Source organism: Branchiostoma belcheri, unplaced genomic scaffold (genome assembly GCF_001625305.1).
Source record: "Branchiostoma belcheri isolate BF01 breed outbred unplaced genomic scaffold, Haploidv18h27 scaffold85, whole genome shotgun sequence".
Taxonomy (NCBI): domain Eukaryota; kingdom Metazoa; phylum Chordata; class Leptocardii; order Amphioxiformes; family Branchiostomatidae; genus Branchiostoma; species Branchiostoma belcheri.
The window spans coordinates 357,407-377,997 of record NW_017804520.1 but is presented as its reverse complement, the minus strand read 5'-3'; the positions used below and the strand labels follow the sequence as shown (position 1 = coordinate 377,997).

The 20,591-nt window shown below is 41.5% G+C and overlaps 2 protein-coding genes across 4 annotated transcripts; one reads left to right on the top strand and one right to left on the bottom strand.

Moving 5' to 3' along the window:
- Positions 1–2,477: 2,477 nt before the first annotated feature.
- Positions 2,478–12,052, bottom strand: LOC109487031 (RNA-binding motif protein, X chromosome-like). 3 transcript variants are annotated; one of them, XM_019790965.1, is made up of 10 exons: positions 11,906–12,052; positions 10,563–10,684; positions 9,596–9,702; positions 8,967–9,327; positions 8,380–8,614; positions 8,190–8,291; positions 7,344–7,391; positions 6,692–6,996; positions 6,282–6,311; positions 2,478–3,415 (listed from the first exon to the last, which is right to left on the bottom strand). In XM_019790965.1, exons 2-10 carry the CDS (start codon positions 10,669–10,671, stop codon positions 3,153–3,155), a joined length of 1,560 nt encoding a protein of 519 aa, XP_019646524.1. In that variant the 5' UTR covers positions 10,672–10,684; positions 11,906–12,052; the 3' UTR covers positions 2,478–3,152. The 3 variants fall into 3 exon arrangements, with proteins under 3 accessions (XP_019646524.1, XP_019646525.1, XP_019646526.1); XM_019790966.1 differs by having other exon boundaries at positions 8,190–8,288; XM_019790967.1 differs by lacking the exon at positions 6,282–6,311 and having other exon boundaries at positions 11,906–12,048.
- Positions 12,053–12,458: 406 nt separating this feature from the next.
- LOC109487052 (transmembrane protein 164-like) lies at positions 12,459–20,586 on the top strand. Its single transcript, XM_019791002.1, has 7 exons — positions 12,459–12,576; positions 15,049–15,499; positions 16,444–16,493; positions 16,949–17,015; positions 17,304–17,385; positions 17,761–17,861; positions 18,331–20,586. The coding sequence occupies exons 2-7, from the start codon at positions 15,155–15,157 to the stop codon at positions 18,532–18,534; spliced, it is 849 nt and encodes a 282-aa protein (XP_019646561.1). The 5' UTR covers positions 12,459–12,576; positions 15,049–15,154; the 3' UTR covers positions 18,535–20,586.
- The last annotated feature ends 5 nt before the right edge of the window (positions 20,587–20,591 follow it).

Below are 20,591 nucleotides of genomic sequence, written 5' to 3'. Positions count from 1 at the left end.
TACTGTGTCTGGCAAAGGCTCCACTACTGGGCTAGACAGCGAGTTCCATTCTTTGATTGTATGCTAACATAAAGAACATTTGAACCTGTATGGGGCTATGTTTGGATTGCTTAGCTGTGGTTTTTGATACGTCAGCTCCAATGTATGAACTTTTCTTGCACAATTCTTAGTCTGCCGTTTTGTCTGAATTGGCACTGAAAGTGCATATATTGTTGCATTTGCCGAGGTTATGTTTTCCAGAGCATTTGTGATTCCTTTGTTCAAGCATTTCTTTGCAATGGAGCATGACACAAAAAGCTATGGATGGATTGTTACTAAATTTTCTATGTGGTAAAGTATCAGCCTGAGAATTGATGAGATTTAGGCCTCCTTGTGGCTTTCCTTGCTATTGCAGCAGAACTTTCGTTTCCAGTATTTTATGTTCTTGACAATGTATGGCCACAACTTTCAGGTGGTACATGGCATTGGGAGGAAATGATGAAAACTTGGATCCCAAGGTTCTTTCTCTATACTACAGGGGTATTTTTGTAGGAAACTTTTGAATAGAATTTCATTTTATAATGTTTCCATTGCTAGATGAATGGCCATCCAGGAAGATTGACTCATGGTAAAGCTGCACTCATGACTGAAACATACATGTATACCAGTGTTAGGAGGGGAGAGTTGATCCTTGGAACAGAGCTACATGGTGCAAAGTTTGCTTGTTTGCCCTCACATTTCTTTCCTACTCCAAAATGTGAAGCCTGACATTCACCTGTTCCATGTCTGTGTTAAGTTGGTGGGGTGAGGAGTTTGGAACAGGGCAGAGCTACATAGCAATAGGTTTGCAGCAACTGCATTCCTTCTTTACCATCACATTCTTTTCCTACATAGCCTAGAGGTCTAGTCAGGAATACCAAACCTGATATATACCTGATCCAGGATTGTTGAGTTGTTGTAGGACCTCTTGCTGGCATTTTCCAGTGATTCCGAAGGCCAATGTCATGTTGTGTCATGTCCTGGTCTTGTTCCAGTGACGATTCCGGCTTCTTGTGCATGATATTAGTATATAGTTGTGATATGTGATCCACTGATGCAACTGTGTCAGATGAAAGTGAGTTGTCCTCTTTGAGAGTTAAGGATGAGGTTTTTCTTCACCACATAGTGTGGACTTGTTACGTCAGTACCCATCCATACGAATCATGATTTTTTCCAACATCATACCAACATGAAACTATAGATATGAAAGCCTGAATCAGGTCCTGAATGCTGCACAGGCTGGTGCCACCTGTACAATCATGTAAACTTTAAAATGCCATTTGCTCTGTCATAGAGGGCTGTGAAGAGCTGACAACCATATCAAGATTAAATCCTGGATGTCTTTGGTATGCTGCACCCACACTCCAGCCATACTGTTGAAAGGTACATTTGTATTTTCTTGCAAAATGTTTTTGTTAGAATCTTTGCGGAATGAATTTGATTCTGCTGTCAGCTCAGTATTCAATGATCATTATTAAACAAAAAGACAAATACTGCTGTTAATCACTGTCATGTACATGTCGCAGTTGTAAATTCTTTTGTTACAGAGTCCTGTCAACGATTGGCTGCATACTCCATTCCTGGTTGAGATACACCACAATGAAGAAGTTTGGATCAAGATATGTAACATCATCAAAATACAGCATATTGCATATGTAGTGTAGACTTTGCTACAATACTACTGGAGATCTAGGTGTGTGAGTTAACACAGCTTCTTTTATGGCAAGTTATTTCTTGATACAATGTCAAATTTCTTTCTTGGTCCATGAATGTCCAAGCTTTGTTTGCAGTCTTGGCATAGATAAGTTAATTGCATGGTGTCCATGTTGAAGACAACTATGAAAGATTTAGCATATCATCCACCAAAAAGGAAAATTTGTTAAGTCTTTTTATCAATGCTTTGATACAAGAGGAAGAATTTTTCTTACTTTGTTGTCGCTCATACAGAGAATAAATGTTATGTCGAAAGGTCTTCTGTGTTGGGAGAATTAATTTGATCCACTACATACTGAGCCACATGTCTGCCATAAATGCAGTCATTGAAGAGCTGGGTTCATTCCTTGACAAACACTGGTGTTCTATCAAAGAAAATTTGGTTAAGTCCAATTTTTTGTGTTGGCAATCTCAGTTTGAAGATCCTTCTCCATAAGTAGCAAGCATACTAAGAACATAACAATGGATTTCAAGACCACCACCGAAAAGATCATTTGCACAATTTTGCAAGTTTGTTAGGTATCACTGTGTTTACTACCTCAGGACTGTTGTTATTTCAACTTGGTTAGTTCATCCAACCTTGCTTCCTTCACCAATGATGCAGGTAGGCACGTGTACATTGTAGGTGAACATAACCGGTATCCAACTTTGCTTGGTGGCAAGTGTCCTTCGGGCCCGTAACATATTATATATCATTGGCAGCTCCTCCACAGTTGACAACAAAAATGTTTTGTCAAAAGCCTCAATTTTCAGATGTATGGTTTATTATTCGAATACACAGACTTTAACAAAACTACACGTTTCCTACAACATTTAGCTGATAATAAAAGGAAAGCCTAAAACAATAAAGTACCCACGTACAGCAGGGCAACTGACAACAGAACTTCCTAAGTATTTAGTGAAACTTTTTCTGTCCTACTTGTTTCATTCCTTCTCATTGGTTGTACGATTGGCATGTCTTGTAGTTGGACAACATTGAAAATGGCAGTATACACAGTATGAAACAGTTGAGGTGGATTTTCCTTGTCTCCATTGTTTATAAAAAGTGAACATACTTTTCAGGAAGTGCCCATACATTCTATAGTTGAACAATACTTCTTATAACTGCAATATTTGTACTGTGGATGAGTTGAGAAAAATTTTTTGACTTAAGTCTTCATTGTTAGAACGTAGTGGAAATGTCAGTCCTTTCTTTCATTTGATAGTTCCCCAATCACATTGTCTTTGCCTAGGTTACATGATGGTTTGGGAGTAGAAAAGATGTTTTTACTAGTTTCACATTGATCTAAAAGAGATTGCAGTTGCCACTGATCATCAAGACTTCAGCTATAAAATGGAAAAGTACTGTATTCATCTGGCTTGGAGAACAAGATCTTTTGCTCTTTGACTTTTCCTGGTTTCGAAGAGACAATCTGTGGGTTTCAACGACGGTCGTACCCACGGCTCCCGCCACCACCCCCGTAACCGCCACGTTCTGGCCGCCCGCCTCCGCGGCCTCCATAGCTCGATGGATACGCATCTCGTCCTCCTGCCCGCTCCGGTCTACCGGCACTGCGGCGTTCTTCGTATCCAGGGCCGGCAGAGCGGGAACTCCCGTACGTATCGTAACTATCCCCGTATCCGCGGGCACTGCTGCTTGAATAGCTTGGCGGTGGGGCACGAGAGGGTGGTCCGCGTGCGCTGCCTGTAGGTTTTAAAAGTTTACATTCATTTGGGTTAAACTGAAGGGCAAAGACAATGGACTTGATTGATGCTGCATACCTCGCCTGCTCCAAGATATGATTCTGCTTTGATGTGATCTGCGCAAGGAAGGGCAACCACAGAGTTCTGTATTACGGAAGGTCAAACCTGCATCCCTCATGTGCATATGTGAGAACTTTACAACAATGCAAGTTTGAGCTGTTTGGTACAAAGCTTTTTTTTTGCAATGTGCAGGAAGATATGTTTAGAACTTATGTGTTTGTTCATCAAGAGGTAGGCATCTTTGTGGTGATTCAAGGAAGTTAGGTTTTGTTGTTTTACAGTGATTTCTTTACACCTGCAGGAAGAGACTTTTTTTATGAGGGATGATTGGTTGAACCAAGAGAACTGCAGCAATCTTGAGTTACAGACAATTGAAAGTATGATCACCGCTACAGCAAGGTAAAACCTTGTATATCTGTGGTGTGATTTGAACTCAATGGACTGCACAGGAAGGGGATAAACATGATGAAAACATGCAGAGCAAAGAGGGCGGAGGACGTTTGTGAAGACAGAGGATGTTCACTTGGTATGTGGAAGAGACGCTAATAGTCTATTGTTAGCCAGCAGAGTGCAACTCTACTACTTGAAGTACAAGTGATCCGTAACACCATTTGCTTGACTTGTGTCCAGATTTCTGCATCTTTCGATTGTACCTTCAGTTGTCCAGGCAGCACCAATTGTCCTAGAAAGATGCTAAAAGGGAACTTCAATAGTTAGTAGTGGCAACAACAGGACCTTGTTGCATTGGTTCTTTTGACTTGTATGTTTGGAGTCCTGCAGATGACAAAGGCAGTCTCACACAGACTTGTGTCTTCATCTAAAAGGAGTACAAGGTTGGAAGTCATTGCGTAGACATTGTAACAACACAAGTTCTGTTCAAGTTCTGTTTGAGTGAGAATTGACCTGGTAGTTTCACGTGCAAGCCTATTTTGCCCATTTGCTGAAGTGGTTATGATCCCAAGAGAAGGCATGAGTGAGACTGTGAGTGTGGAAGAGATTTCTTCTGCTTTTATGTTTTTCTCCTTTTTATTCTTGCAATCTTTGCCGACCAAACTTTTGTTTGTCTTATAGCCATTCTTCCCAAAACACAGTATGACCTTCTGGTGTTGTGCTCTTCAGTGTTGAGAATCTTGGGACAGACCTTTGATACCTTAATGTTGAATTTCCAAAATGCCTGTTGTATACATTGATCTAGAACACTGGATTGCAGAAGATTCTGTAAAACTGTGCATCAGTTTGGTCAATCACTGGATATTACTGCAAAAGGGCTACCAAAATACCAATGGGTAATACTTGGGAGTCTGAAAACTTTTGCTTCTTTCATCTACACTTCCACATGGAAGTATCCCTTGCTGTATTCCTGTATTTCTTCTGAAACCAACTAATGCTTGAATATTTAAGTTTCATAATTTTACAGGTAGAAACATGTTACTGGTCCTCCGAGTCCAATGACTGACACATTGTCACTATTGGCTTGAATACAGATGTAACCGGTTCCACTGTCTTATTGCAAATGTTCATGTAATTCACTGTAAAAAAGGTTAGGATGGACAATGGCTCAAATACGTGGGGCAGGCCTCTTTGTCATTTAAGACAACCAGCTTTCCTAGATGTTTGTACTGTTCAATTTTTAGTTATCTCCACAAGATGCTTCAGGTAACTGGAATACAACTCTACAATGGGTCCTACTTGCAGGTCTAGCTGACCACAATGCCCAAGACTGCTCTGTGACAGTCTCCAAGAGAATGCATTGACGTGAGCATTGCCACAAAATCCTTAAGGAGGGTTTTCCTTGAAATGTGAGTCCACGAAGAGGTGTTGTATTACATTGTAGCTGGAGACAGTGTGCAGAACAGACTGTCATTTGAAAGTGATGATCAAGTATTCTGATAGCCTGGTCAACATATTTTTGTAGCAAGCCTTGGTGCAATACCCCTTGGCCAGAAGAGCCATATGCCAGGGTACCAGGCTAGTATTCTGATGAATGCCAGTCAACTGCTATGGTCATCGTTAATGCAGTTCTGCAGATGACATCTTATTGACCGGTTTTATCAGCAATTGTCCGCATTGTCAGAGTCTCATGGCACAGGAGAAGGGACACTGAACTGCTTCTGAAGCTTAGTCAACATCTTGAACATGGTTGTCTATTTTTGTTACTTCGAATTTGTTAGTATCTGATGGAAGTTTCTGGCACTTCTTGACGACTCAGAGATGCGTATGTCTTCTCTTCCACAGAGGGAGATTTTGAAGTTTCACTTGTTACTTGATAGAGTATTGTGCTTTGAGGGCTTTATCGTTTTCCCACGTCCGACAATACGATAGGAAGGTGATAGATATGTCAAGAACTGAAGCTTTACACGATCCTGACTTGAACTCCGTGAACTGACGCAAGACTTTCACAGATGCTCCCTGTTTGAGAATTGCAAGACTCTTGAAAGTTATCACCAAGACAGTCTGTAGGCTATTCTTGGGAAAAGTCTTAAAAACAGGACTTGATGTACAGTACCTGGTATATGTGTTAATAGCAGTGACATTATTAGCATGTTATCTCACACAAAGAATGTATGAGAATTCTTTAAGATTTTACAGTCTAACAAGTGATACGCCGCAACACGTAAACAACAACAAGAACGAAAGCAACAACACACATGCATTAGTTCAATCATGTAAGGTAAGAAAATGTTAAGACAGAAGCATAAAGAATGCTCTAAGCAGAAGAGTTGGAGCAAATGAAGAAATACACCCCAAAAGACAAGAAGTGGAAGAGGGTTAATCAGGGTTAAAGAGAACAAAAAAATGCTATTTACCACCAGAGTAGCTGTCATAACGGGCACTGTCTGTAACAAAGAGAGGGTAGTGTATGAGCCACAGACACAATACCTGCCATGGAGGTGCAGGCCTAACATTTTTAAAGACTCAAAGAGAGGATATTCATGCTGTCATGAGAGAAGCAGTTAGTACTTTCTTTCTTAGGAGAATGTTTTTTATAAGATGTTATGTCTTCAGTAGTAGTGCTAAGTTTTTAGGACTGTAGTGCATGTACAGGACACCATGGGAAGTTGGCATGTTACTCAATGGGACAGCCACTTGAATTGTGGAGGATTGTTAAACCGTAGGTGGCAGTGTAACGATTGACTTCATGAAGAGATATTCAAAGACAAAATACTTCTCTTGCTCAAAGTAACAAACACAGTGTCAGGAATGGTGGAATACTTACCAGGGTAACTGTCAGAATACGAATCACGCCCATACCCAGGCTCCCTCTCCGGTGGAGGGTAGTCGCGACCCCCTGCGTAGGACTCCCGCGAGGAGTACCCTCGGCCGCTGTCGCCGTAGTCCCGCCCTGTCGTCGGGGGGTAGTCACGGCCGGAGGAAGGTGGTCCGTAGTCACGCGGGGGATAGTCGCGGCTTGCGCTGCTGTAGCTGTCACGAGCAGTGCTGTAACTGTCGCGCCCACCGTATTCTGGAGCACGGGAGGCCCCATAGGTGTCTCGTGTGCTGCCGTAGTCTCTGCCACCGTACCTGTAGATATTCACAAAAGCACAAGTAAGGTTTAGCAGCACTTTTCAGAAATAGGCATGATTTTACTTAAGATATCTAGTTTACAACAACTGCAAAAGCCAATTTTTAGAGACATATATGTAGAATTTAACAGCAACAACATGACAAGCTAAGGTACCTTGACACCACAAAAATGGTCACATTAGTATTTACAGTTTGTTTTATTCAGATCTCTTTTAGCACATTACATGCAGTGAACACTATTCTCCCTGCAGTCAGAGCTGGGATAGCCATTCATTGCTTTGCCCTTGCACACCAGCTGAAATCAAACAGTTTATCATAGTTTATGTTAGACAACCACAACTTACCCAGAATCCCTTGGCGGCACTTCTCTCTCTCTGGGAGGGCCGTAGTCCCTGTTGAACAAAACACCAACATCTAATCACTACAACCCAAGCAGTTCAGGGTTCTCACCAGGATTTTTTCAAAGCGTAGGGGTCAGGTATAGAAGGGCAACTTTCTGTGGCGCGAGTCACGCACCGAGTCCCCAAACCATGGGCCTGATATTCTCCCCCAAAAATGTTGTAACTCATATTAACCACTTAAGACACTATTTATTGTTTATTGGGGGACAGATTTTGTTTTCCCTCTGTTATAGCTTCATTCTTAAGTTATATTTTCATTTTTTTTAAAGATTAATGAAGCTTCTGCCCCCAAAAACCACCCCTACGCTGGTTGAAACACAGTGTAGGGGGCTAAATCACAGCGTAGGGGGTCAAAATCACAGCGTAGGGGGCCCCTACGCTCAAACAGCCTAGTGAGAACTATGCAAGCAGTTACACAAAGCTTCCCCAAGCAGCAGGATTAACTTGGTTTTTCATCAGGACCTTACAAAAAGCTTTGAATCAGAGTCTCAAACTTTCAAAGATTAAAAATAGAATGTAACCTAACTTATTACTCAGTCAAGAGAAGAACACAATACACAAGGAGAGCAGACACAAACATGACCATTACTCCATTGTATAATATACAACTTAACTAAAGAACAATTAAGATAAATTTCCCGTCGCTGAGTGCCTGAAGTGGTGCACACACTCCTGCCAGCAATCCTTTCTCTGGGAAGGCATGGAAGGATGCAGGGCGGGCAGCGACTGACTGTGAAACAGTTTACAAGAAAGAGACCGAGAAGAACAACACCCAACAGGATTACTCACGCCCGAGATGGACCTCGCTCACGGAGCGGAGGATAGTCTCGCTGTGGCGGTAACCTCTCCCTCACTGGTGGGTCCCTCAAGAAGTCCCGGTCATAGTCCCTGCTATATGCAGAAATATTGCATTGTTAGAGAATGGCAACCTAAGATGCTAACGACTACATAATGCGGACGGACGTGAAGAGTTGGTCACCTGTCGCGAGGCGGCGGGTAGTCGCGTGACGGGTAGTCGTCGTAGCTGCTGCGTGGCGGCGGGCCGCGGCTGGTGGGCGGGGGGCTGCGGTCGGGTCCTCGGGAGAGTGGAGGTGGGCCTCGCGACGGAGGGGGGCCTCGATCAGAGTCAAACCTGCCAGATTTGGGAGGGGGGCCTCCCATGCGGTCGGGCGGACCGCGTTTGGCACCCCGTCCTCCTCTGCCTGCTCCAAAGCCTGAGGATACAGAAAGAGTGATGGGTTAGCAAGCAAAAACATAAATACAGTAGATACCAACTATTTGCATCACTGGAATTGGCATAAACCTGGGATATGCATATTATTCTGAAAACCCAAACCATTTGCCATTCACTCAATTACAAGTTGCATGGCATAATTGCATCAGCTAAACAATAAAATAAATACTTAACAATGAGTCTCTGTGGTTTTATCTGCTATGTTCCCCATTGTGCTAGTGCTAGTCAAGTTCCTCCAGTTCTGAAATTGGAACACTGGGTAGATATAGCAGCTCTCCAGACTTCCTAAAAGTAGTGACTTATGATGAGGCAGTGAAAGAACACAACCATACCTCCATCGAGTCGGTCGTACCCCCCAGATCGGCTCCCATTGTAGTCTGCGCCACCGTAGTCTGACCGGCCGCCACGGTCCAGACGTGAGCCTCCCCTGCCACCGCGGGACATTCCTCCACGTCCACGGGACGGGGGGCCTCCTCCGCGCCCGCCGCGGGAATCCCGGGCACCCTTCCCTCCCCTGCCCCCTCTGGACGGGGGTGGGCCTCGCCCGGGGGGTCCTCTGAGAGGAGGGCCCCGACCTGGGGGGCCTCGACTCGGGGGACCCCTACCTGGGGGGCCACGACTGGGGCCTTTCTCCCCTGGTGCGTGAGCGGGCTTCGTGGCACGGTCCACTTTGATAACTTTCCCTGCAACGTCCTGTATATTGACAACAAAATAATTATCCACTATCCACCAACAATGACAAAATTCTTGAGAGTAGAAACGCTATGCATCATCAGATGATAATACATGTACCTGTGATCATAATACTTTTTCACCTTATCAGTTTCAACACAAGACTGTTTAGTTGATAACATGAGACAACTATAAGCTAACACCTAAAATGAGTTCTCAGTACCTTCCATCTCACTCAAACACTCGCAATTCTATTTTCTCCAAATAGATATTTCATCCTCACACATACCTGCCCGTTCATCTCTTTAACTGCTACTTCTGCGTCTCTGGGGTTCTCAAATGTGATAAAACCAAATCCTCTGGATCTTGCAGTGATCTTATCTTTCATCAACAGAACTGGAAGAAAAGACAAAGAAAATTTACACATTCTAACTTCAAGATGCCAAAATAAGACATGGAACATTGATGTCAGCTGGTAAGCTGCCTCAGGATTACAGAATGTACATAATGTCGTACGGCCAGTCAATAACATTGAACACCCTCTGACTAACCACTATATTGAGGACTACAGGGGCTTTTCGTATGGCAACATTTGCACCATAATGAAGTACATTGTACATTTGTTACAACAGCTGCTGCCATACTCCAACATGGTCATCAGAAATTTTGACATTGAGTTTATACTAGTAATACTTTTGATGTCAGCAAAAAGCTGCTATTGGGGCACACAGTTTCAAGTTAAGAAATTTTTGTCTGTATCCCTTTACACTCAAGCACACCTTAAACCTTAAAAAACTTTCCTTGGATGTTGAGAATAACAAACTTGCTTAAAGATGTGTGTTGTTATGATAGATGATGATGATGATGTGTGTTGTTAGTTGCCTGTTGGAAAATGTAGATGCAGCTAGCGCTCTCTGCACAGGCTAACCTAAAGCAATAGACTTCACATTCAATATAGATTTTCTCAAAAGATATTTTGAGTCAAATACCTTCTTTCAAAAAATACATTGGACAGACAGACATGGAATCAAGCATGGTCTAGACAAGCACTGTATACAAGTTCCTTTACCTTTGACCCCATGCATGCAACTTAAAAAAACTGCTCCCAAAAAGTAACACCAGGTAAAAAAGCAATTTTTCCTTTGTCTCTTTGTAAAGCTGTGTGAGCCATCCTGATTCCTGACTAAAAAAATATGGAATTCAGATTCATCAGAAATAAATATACTTTTATCCAGGAGAGATGTAAAGAAAATTACCTTCAACGATCTTGCCGTATTTGTTGAAGAGCTTCTCCAAAGTTGTCTCGTTTGTTTCCAGGTTCAGTCCAGCCACAAAAATTTTTCCTGGTGTGTCTGCCTCTGGCATTATGAAGAACAACCTGGCAAAGTGAAGATGGTATTTTTTCACTATGTCAGCATACGGTTAGAAGAAAGAGACCTGTTACCAGAGACCAGACTAATTTAGGGAGCCTTTTTATCTTTTGACTGTATATTAATTTTTATTATATACTAGTAGTATATGCTTGCTTCCGAGTTGTAAGGCACTGACTCCACACCGGTGGGGAAATGTCCACACCGACGGGGAAGAGATGTGACGGAGAAAAGACTTGACGGGGAAACGACCTGCTACCACTCCATTCACCCGATTCAACTTTTTTACTGTCACTGTTTTACTGTTTTTATGACAAGAGTTGATCAATGTACTTGAATGTTGACGAGTTGAGAAGAACTGTCAGGTCTGTTTTGTGGATCAGTGATGGATTCAAATATAGGGGTCCAACTTATACATTGTACAATGCAGTTTAACAAAGTAAAGCATGCATGAGGACACTTTTATTTTCAAATGTCAATGTTTTATCAGTATCACTCAGGTGTCGGATGATGGAGCTAGAAAAGGTTGTTCAGCGTGAAAAATTTATGTCTCTTGCAGGGGTCCACCCCCTAAAAGAGCCTAGGGTCGGTCGGGAAACAGGAAGCACAACATTTTTTCCTAGGCCTTAGGATTCTTGCAGCTGGCACCAAAAAGTTGAATCAGGTGAATGGAGGGCACCCCCTCCCCCCATGAAAGGCTGCTACTCTAAAATAAATTCAGTTATCAATCTTTAACTTCCAAAGTTTATTCCATCATCAGAAGAAGAGAACCAAAGGTTCTGAAGCAATGTTTTCCTAACTGTAACCTTTTTCATAAGGCGCATAAAAAAATATGCATGTTTACCGTGGCGTTTGTACCCTGGGGTTCCACGTGACAATCACTGATATGAATCGGTTCGCTTCAAACCTGAGTGTGACAGGTCATAACAAAATTTGCCTGCCAACAAGGCATTTGGCAAGTAAGATGCGCTTATGGTCGATTTTACCGTGCGCAAATCGAAGAGGCACATTCAGAACAAGATCAAGCCTACCAAATATAAAACTTCGCCGATTTTCTTAGCAAATTACCTAGATACACCCCCTTTTCCTAACCCAAGCGCGTGGGGGAACAAAGCGCCGCTTTGGGTCAGAAAATCAGGGCACAATTACACACTAAATCTGGCAAAAACACCATAATTTTCTCACAGAAAATTGTCCTGGGTCTATGAGGAAGAGATCTGCATACTTACCCTACGTGTAACCACCGTCACTAGTCCACAAGTCTTCAGGAACCGTCTTCTGTTTCTTCAGCGCTCACCTCGAGAAAGAAAATGGACGCCAGACCCTAATTATGCCGCAATGCTTGCTGGGATATGATATGGGTAGATGTGATCCTGATGATCCACTTTTGTAGCAATTTTTCCGCTTGACTGAATGAATGATTGAATGATGACTGGAGGGCTTTCTGATAAAGAACTGTGCCTGCTTTAGATCTAATATACTAAGTTTATAGGGATGAAAAATTTAATAGAAAAGAAAACACATGTACGAATGACAGTGCCATACGAGATTCACCAAAGTTATAGATAAAGCAGTCAGAGTTGGATATGAAGCAATCCCCGAAACCCTGCTAAATTGCAAGTCTAAGTTTCAACCCTGAGTTTCAACCGTGGACATGAAAAGACCAAAAGATATACCTACAAAAATGTATACCAAAATGTGAACTGAGCTGCTGTCATGATCATGACCGCTAGATGTCGTAGTAGTAGTGGTTGCGAACAAAAAAACATCGTGTTATTCGTTGCCTCCGATTCACGACATTCATTTTCGGTGGTGCACGAACGAGGAAGCGGCGTGTTGACGCGACAAAGCTTTTGGGAAGCTCCGGTAAACGGCTTTCCACGAGCTAACACTTATACAGGTGAGCTTATGACAATATCATCTGCTTATCAGACGATCGGTGATATCAAGGAGGTTTAGAGAAATCCTTGGCGGGACGATCGATGACTCTTGTGTCCCCGAGATTGAGGACAAATTTGTGGCGCCGGGAGGCCCGAATCGATATGGCGTCGACTCTGTACAGGTCCTGAGCATGCACAAGTTATAAACGTTTGTCCTCCCGACCTGCACTATGTAATCTCAATTTAATCTGACTGTAGTACTTTTAGGGGGGGGGGGACGTGTTTCATCAGTGAAGGCCCGGCTCATCTGATGAACTTGACCATGTAAGTTAGTATGTAACGTTACGTAACGTTACAGTAACGCTTGGGTGGCTGGTCACATGCAGTTCAGGGTTCACCATGGCTTCTCTTTGTTTGAGAGAACATTGAACCTTGTATGACTATAACTGACATAACCGACAAACCTTGGGAAATCCAACCTTCCAATTTTGGAATAGGGGACTGTAAGTAAAGAGAGGTCAGGCCTTAGGGTATGACTAAATATCCTTGGTGGCTGTGATGATGTTCTTGGTCCTAACTCTTGCCAAATACTATAAAAACAAGTCAAACAATCTTAGATTCACTCTATCAATTTCAAAGAGTCATCAATTATGTAACATGTGTTTACACTTTGTAAACATAAGAAAGGTCCCAAACAAAGAAGTCAGTTCTATAATAGTGGTATTAATTACATGTACACTGTAGCATGGTTTGTTCAGCCTACCCCTAAGGCAAAGATCTGGCCTCTCCATAGTACCTGTCAGGCTGTCACAGCGATTGACTCTTGTGCACTCCGCATACAGGCCCAGTCTTTTGTACCATACCGTGATACGTTATTGTCTGTTTTCATCATCAGTTAATTGCCTTTAGGCGTGACTCGCCAGTTTTGGACAGTACAAGCTGACTGACTGAGACCAGACTGTAAGGTAAATGGTCCCCTCAATAGTTTTTGTGATAAGCATGCTGAGACTCCCTCAAACAAGTTAGAGTAGACCTCTATTTATGTCCAGACATACAGAGAGGACTTCCCATAATGAAGCTACTCATTTTCATCTTAGATAAGGCCACACCAATTTAATTTGTTGGTTCTCGGATTCGCCTCTTCGTTTTTTTCTGATTTGCAAAAAAAAAAAAAAATTGATTCTGGTCCTTAATCAACTGAAAAATGCTCATGTTTTGCCCCCCAACAGTTGAGGAAAGTCCTTTTCTTCCTAGTTGTTACAGTTTTCCCATCTATCATTGCAGTGGTTTGATTAAAAGTTCAAAATTCAATGTTTAAATTTTAACCCAGCCTTTTGTGTTGACTTCATGGCTCATTTTGTAGCATTTAAGCCTATAATAGGATGCCTAGACCTGTTTTTATTTTTATTTTTTTTCGCCCTGTCGCTTCATATTTTTTCTGAAAAAATCCGAGAACCAACAAATTAAATTGGTGTGGCCTAAGGCCCGATTTAGACTAGAAACGGTATACCGTTTCGAAACGGTACGAAACGTTTGCCACAGAAAACGGTTCGTCTTTAGACACAGGGGCGGAAGCGTTTCGGGCCGCCCGTGGCGCAGGATGTTTCTGACCCACAGTGACCTATGATGACCTCCCCGAGCCACTTCTACGGTTTGCCTCATTGGCCTTACGATACTTGTGTCACAGTTCAGGGTCTTGAACTTCGCCCGAACCTGCTTTGGGGTGCGTAAATACCCCTCAGCCGCCAGCCCGTCCACAAGCATCTGTATGCCCTCCCTATTACGCGAGGTCTCCAAGCGGGATTGTATAGTTTGATCGGCCCACAAGCTGATCAAGCAGCGGGTCTCTTCTTGGGTTCAGACCCTCCCCTGGCCTTCTGCCATCCCTTCAGACGTAAAGGATGAGGAAAATTTGAGAAATACACGATATAAAATGGCGAAAATGGACACAATCGAATATGGCGCGAATCTACCAGAAAATGGACGCTTATTAGCATGTGATTAGCATATGACACGTGGCCTGGTTTACCGTTTCAAGAAACCCTTTGACTTTAGACCTAGCAGAAAGCGTTTCGGGCCCCCCGCTGAAGGGTTCTGAAACGGTCGAAAACCACGATCGAGGTGGTTTTCGGAAACGGTCCGCGAAAACCCATAACAAACCGTTTTTTCCTCTTTAGACCGGGAACGGTTAACCGTTCCGAAACGTTTCCCTGGCCAAAACCCCTTAAGCGTTTCTAGTCTAAATCGGGCCTAAGTGACGAAATAGGAGTCAAGCACCCTTATTTCCCAAGTGCTCAACATACACTGAGGTTTGCAATTAATTAAGGGATTCAAACCCAGAACAATTATAAACAACAACCCTATTAAGCACAAGACCGCTTTGCCAAAATGACATTGATTTGACAGGATGAAAGGTGTTGAATCGAAAATCAAGAGCGTGTGAAAATGAGATGTCATGTCAGGATACTACAGTTATTGTTTTGTTTTTGCAGGTGCTTGACTCTGTGACTGCAGCACCGAGGCTCTGTGTTTATTCCTAAACAGAGCTTTAACGACTACTGTTCCTGTGTTCTCTGTGACCCAAGAAGGACCAACACGATGGGTTACAGTGTCCGCACGGTTCTGGACTGGGCCTACGGCGGGGTAGACCCCAGTATCCCCGGGAACGGGGGTCAGGAATGCTGCGATTTTATCGGACTGAAACAGCGGCTCATCGAGACCACTTTCTTCATGGTACTCGGATCGGCTCTGCTGTACTTTGGGTACAGGAGCATAGCACGGGCTCCGGGACTGCCGTCTAAGTATGACAGGACAGATCCCACGATAAAACGTGCACTGCTGGTCATGTTGTGTCTGACGTACGGGATTGAGACGGGGTTCAAGTTTGCCAGTGGAGAGGTCATCTATCTGTTGAACCCTTGCCATATTGTTACTATGGTGCAGGTAAGTTATGTTGTAGCTGTAACTGTGTGGTTGTCTTTATTTTGATATGGAAATTCCTATCAACTACATGTACTAGTAAGCCAGTCTTACAAAGAATCATACGTAGGAGTTAAGCCATTTTGTTTTCTCTTTTGTTTTGTCTTGCATAAATGCATTTTATTGACGGTCACAGGCCACAGTGAAGTTATGAAAAGTCCAACTGTGTACCAAATGCTTAACTCTTAAATGTATTGCAAGCTGGCCAACCCATACCACCTGATCCCAAGTTAGAAAATTACCAGATGAGAGAAGTTTCAGTTATAATTGCCAAAAAAATAAGATATCACGTTGGACAATAGTCAGAATACAGGGAACGCCCATCCAAGCAGACAATTAATATGTGCCAGAAATTTCAAGGACAGTCAAGGTACACGTTTTCAGACCTCGTCCACAATATATGTAAAGGCCATTTCACGACACAGCAAATATAGAGGCCAGAAAATACATTCATGCATGATTGTAACAACTGTAGACCTAACTGGATGGAAAACTAAATGGCAAAATATGACAAAATCCTTTGAAAAGTAGCTGTTACTTTTTCCTGTTTACAATCCTTTATGAATGCAGACACTATCGAACATTACAGCATCTGTGAATATTCTTTTTACAGCTCCATTTACCTTCCTCTCTATATATTTTATATTATTAGTTTGCACTGACTTTTACAGTACTGTAATTCCTCATTTTTTGCGGTGCTTTTATGTTTGCAGTTTTTGTGATCACTTCTGTACCATTAACAAATAATTCACCAATGTTCTGCACCTGTTGTCACTATGAACATATATTTCCGTGAACATGTTCATCTTTCTCAGACTGCAAACTTTTGCTACCGTGAACGTAAAGTGAATTGCAGTATCCGTTTCCAAAAAATATTTGACAGTTTATTTTTCCTCTGTTCATCTCAGATCTACCTGCTAGCTGCTCCACCCAGTCAGACATCTACTGTTGTATTCAGGTACATGTAAGCATAATTTATCATTTGACCAGTTCACACAGCAATTTACAATTGGATTTGCCACATGGCTGCATTTGTATCCAACTAATATTGGTACGGTTGTCATTAATCATTGAAAATGACAGAATGTTTTGGGTACATTGTTGTGTCAAAGTTTGGACAAATTTGGCAAGGAAGGGTGGGGAGTTTGTCAGAGCTTTCAGAGAGGGATAATGTTACAATCTTATACTTCTTTTAAAAGGGCATTCTTTTTCAGTTTTCAGTTCTATTATAAATTTGATGTATTATTGTGTTTGAAACAAATGAAATGGTTTGGCCTGGCCAGGTCTTAAGCACACCACTTCCTGAATGCAAATATTTCTCAGCCATGCAGAAAATTATATAGTTTCTATATGGCAGTTTATATATAAAACTGAATGCAAATGATAACTGTGTGCTTGTATGTTGTATTTCAGACTGGGTATGCACTGGGGACATGGTCCTATCCTGGCCCTGCTGTTTCCTGTCCTCAACACCAGACTGGTACGTCAACATCAAGACAATAATCCTGTTTATCTCAAGTACTCACCTGTAAATGCAAGCACAAAATGTAAAAAGTGAACTTTCAACTTTTACTTAGTTTCACAAATGAAATATCTGACACTGTACAGCTGACAAAGTTACAGATATCTTGTTCAAACTTTATTCAGATTCAGTATTTTGGTCAGAATGTATTTCTATGTATATGTACATTTTTCGAAGATCTGACATGGACATTCTGTTTTGTCAAAAGTATATGTTGTAATCATGTATCATTTTGATTTTTTCCAGCTGCAATTTGAACCAGAGGTGTACTACATTCAACATGTTCTGATCTACTTTGTGGTTCCACCATATCTCTTATGGATGGGAGGTAATGTGACAAAATAATAACTTACATTTTTTCAAGTTGAATTCACCATTATTTTACATGTATATGGTTATACATGTACATGCTGACATTAGATATTCCAAACAAATAAGACCAATGACCTGAACCAGACGTTATACATGTATCATGTTGCAATTTTATAGCAGGAGGGATTTAGACTCCTGTCACCATGTGTATGAATGTGTTTGAGTATTAACAGAGCAGACCATACATAAAGTTAAACATTATGCATTTGCTTTGCAAATGTTACCTTTAAATTCTAGTTGAAAACAGTTCCTGAATTCATACTCTTTACTGTCATTTTTTAAGATGAATACATGTATTACTGATCATTTGAGTTTACCAATATCATTCCAGGAGCATATACCATTGAGAGTGTATCAGACCTGAGGTGGTCTGTGATCTCCCTGGGAATCCAGTATACCTACCACTTTGGACCACTGCAGCTATTTGCTTTCGTAAGTAAAGCTCAACACTGTCAGAATTTGTGTACATTCCTCAGAACTTTCAGTCTGTCAATAAAATTCCTGGCACTTTTGCTGACATTGTGTACCCATAAGGTGCTTGTAACTGCAAAAGGTTTCAGTACAAACAGAAAGATGGTCACTGTTGAGCGAGAGTGATGGGCCCTGATGTAAATTGCCTCCTTCACACCCCTCACAAAGTAATCCTTCTTCATGTCCAGTATGTGTACCTTATCCAGTGTAACTGCTTGTCCCCTTTTTTGTGTCGGAAATAAGCTTAAACTTCTCAACTATGGATTGTACCAAGTGAACAAAGATGAGCTTTCTTTCAAACTACGGTGTTTACCTTATCCAGTGTATGTCCCCTTTTTTGTGTTGGAACTAAGCTTAAACTTTACTACTATGGATTCTACCAACACAGATGAGCTTTCATTTAAATCGATGGTATGTTGCTCCCTTTTAGCTGACCCAGGTGAACCTAAACAACATGCTCTGTCCAGCCATCTCAGACCCGTTCTACGGCCCGTACTGGCGCTGTTGGTCACTGTTCCACCAGCCAGTCCTAACTTTCTGTCACAACAAGATCTACACAGCTCTGGTCATGGCCATCCTGAGCCTGTTCCGCACACCATCCAAGGTCAATGGCGATGCTGGAAAGTTAGAGTGAGGTGATCACGATGAGAGAAGAAATCTCTGGCTTTGACTGTTGTCACAGTTTAACAACACTGATGAACTCAGTTGTAGACTCATTTTTTTACTATACAAAGCTATACGTTTACAATTGAATGTTACCATAGCAGCATTTCTGTTGGTTTGATTTTGAACACCTAAAGTTTTGGATTACTACACTTTTAGAAAGACTGAAGTTACCTGAAAGATATCTAGAATGGTTAACCCAGGTAACCAGCTATAGAGTGGTAGAGACAATATTTGGGGTACTTTCAAGTGAATTATGCTGATCTGTGTTTGCTGGAGTCTGCATGCAATGTTGATAATATAGTCTTGTGTAATATTTGTAAAAGCTTGCTCTAGAACTGGTACATACATGTACTTTTAGATGTTTGAAATGAAATGAAGATTAACAAAATACAAATGGGATTTTCTCTCACAGCTTAAGCCTGGGCTCTTACACTTAGATGTATGGGGAGAATTTACTGTCCAACCAATCTTAAGAATTGCCAAACAAGAGGGAAAAAAATGTTATAAATTTTTGCAATATATTTTGCAATATATATTGCCATGCATTTCAAAAGATGAAGGAGCTGAGTTCTGAGATCAATCTTGAATATTTCTCTGCCATACAGAAAATTATAGTTTTTCATGCAGACAAGAGTGTAGAATTTGCTAAGGAAAAGACTACAAATTATTTTCATAGATATGTCAAGACATGAAATGTCCCTTTGACCGTTTTATATAGGAGATTGTACAAAGGTAAAGATGTGTCAAAACAATCATGAAAGCTAGTCTAAGGATGCAAAATATCTGTGTCATACTTGGTCAAATGTAAGCCAGCAAGTTTGAAATCCCTATCAAACACATCATTAGTTTGTATCATACTTATATCAACTGCTTACAGGCAAAATAATGCAGCCCCAGATTTCAGCATTGAAGGTTTCAACATTGTATTGTAAAGGGTGAGCAAAGAGTGCTTTGCCAATCATGAAATCCATGCACGTAGCTCTTTCCTGAAGTCAACTGTTGGCTAAAAAGTGGGATACACAAATGGCTTGCTATTGGTCATCGCAGAAGTTTTTTAATTGAAGATCTCACACTAGATCTGCTGTTATTAGCTACCTGCCTGTGCCAACTATTGTTACATTGAATAGAAAATGGACCATTAAGTTTGTGTACTGTGTATACATGTATGTGGACATTTAGGCATTGCTGAAATCATGCCTGTAATGATGATCTGTCCATGTGTGTAGACTTACCATATCATAACAACTGGAAAGTAGTGCCTTGATGTTCTGAGTAAAAGGTTATCTTTTTTTTTTACATTTTGTATTATGCACCATCTTTCAAGATGGAAAAGATGCCTAGTTATGTACCAATTTGTAACAAAGTACATGTTACAAGCACACTATATAGCTGGTCATGACATCTTTTTCTTTCATATTTGTAAGTGCAATGTTGCCTATTGTATAGGATTCATCCCTGGTCAGTATAATGACCCATGGAGGCCACAGGTACAAAATGTATGCCTTATACTTACACCTGTACAACCTTTCTGACAGTCGGCCATTTTAACTTAGTGAAGTGAAAAAATTGCTGGCCCTGTGTTCGTAAGACTTTGATACCCCAAGCATTGGTGATGTAAACTGCAAGGTGCATACAAGTGTGCTCTAGGGCTATGCTGTGATTATGCAAGTTCTTGTGCCTGCCAAGTGTGTCTTATACACTGCTGTACTTCAAAGTGATCTTCTTCGGTGCATTGTGCAATGTACCCATCACTTGTATAATGTGATGGTTTTATAGCAAGATGTCAGAGTAACAATGCCTGCTGAAATATTCTATGAAAAAAATTGCACACTTTGATGTCTAGAATACTGAAACCTTTAATGTTAATGTCATGTTCACTTGCCATTGACTTTGTAAATGCAGCACAATACAATGCATGCATTCTGAAACTTATAATGAAATGGGGGAAGACACTGGAGTCAAAATTATAATATTACAATTGCATGTACAATACTGTCCATTAGTGTGATCAAGAAAAGTTTATAA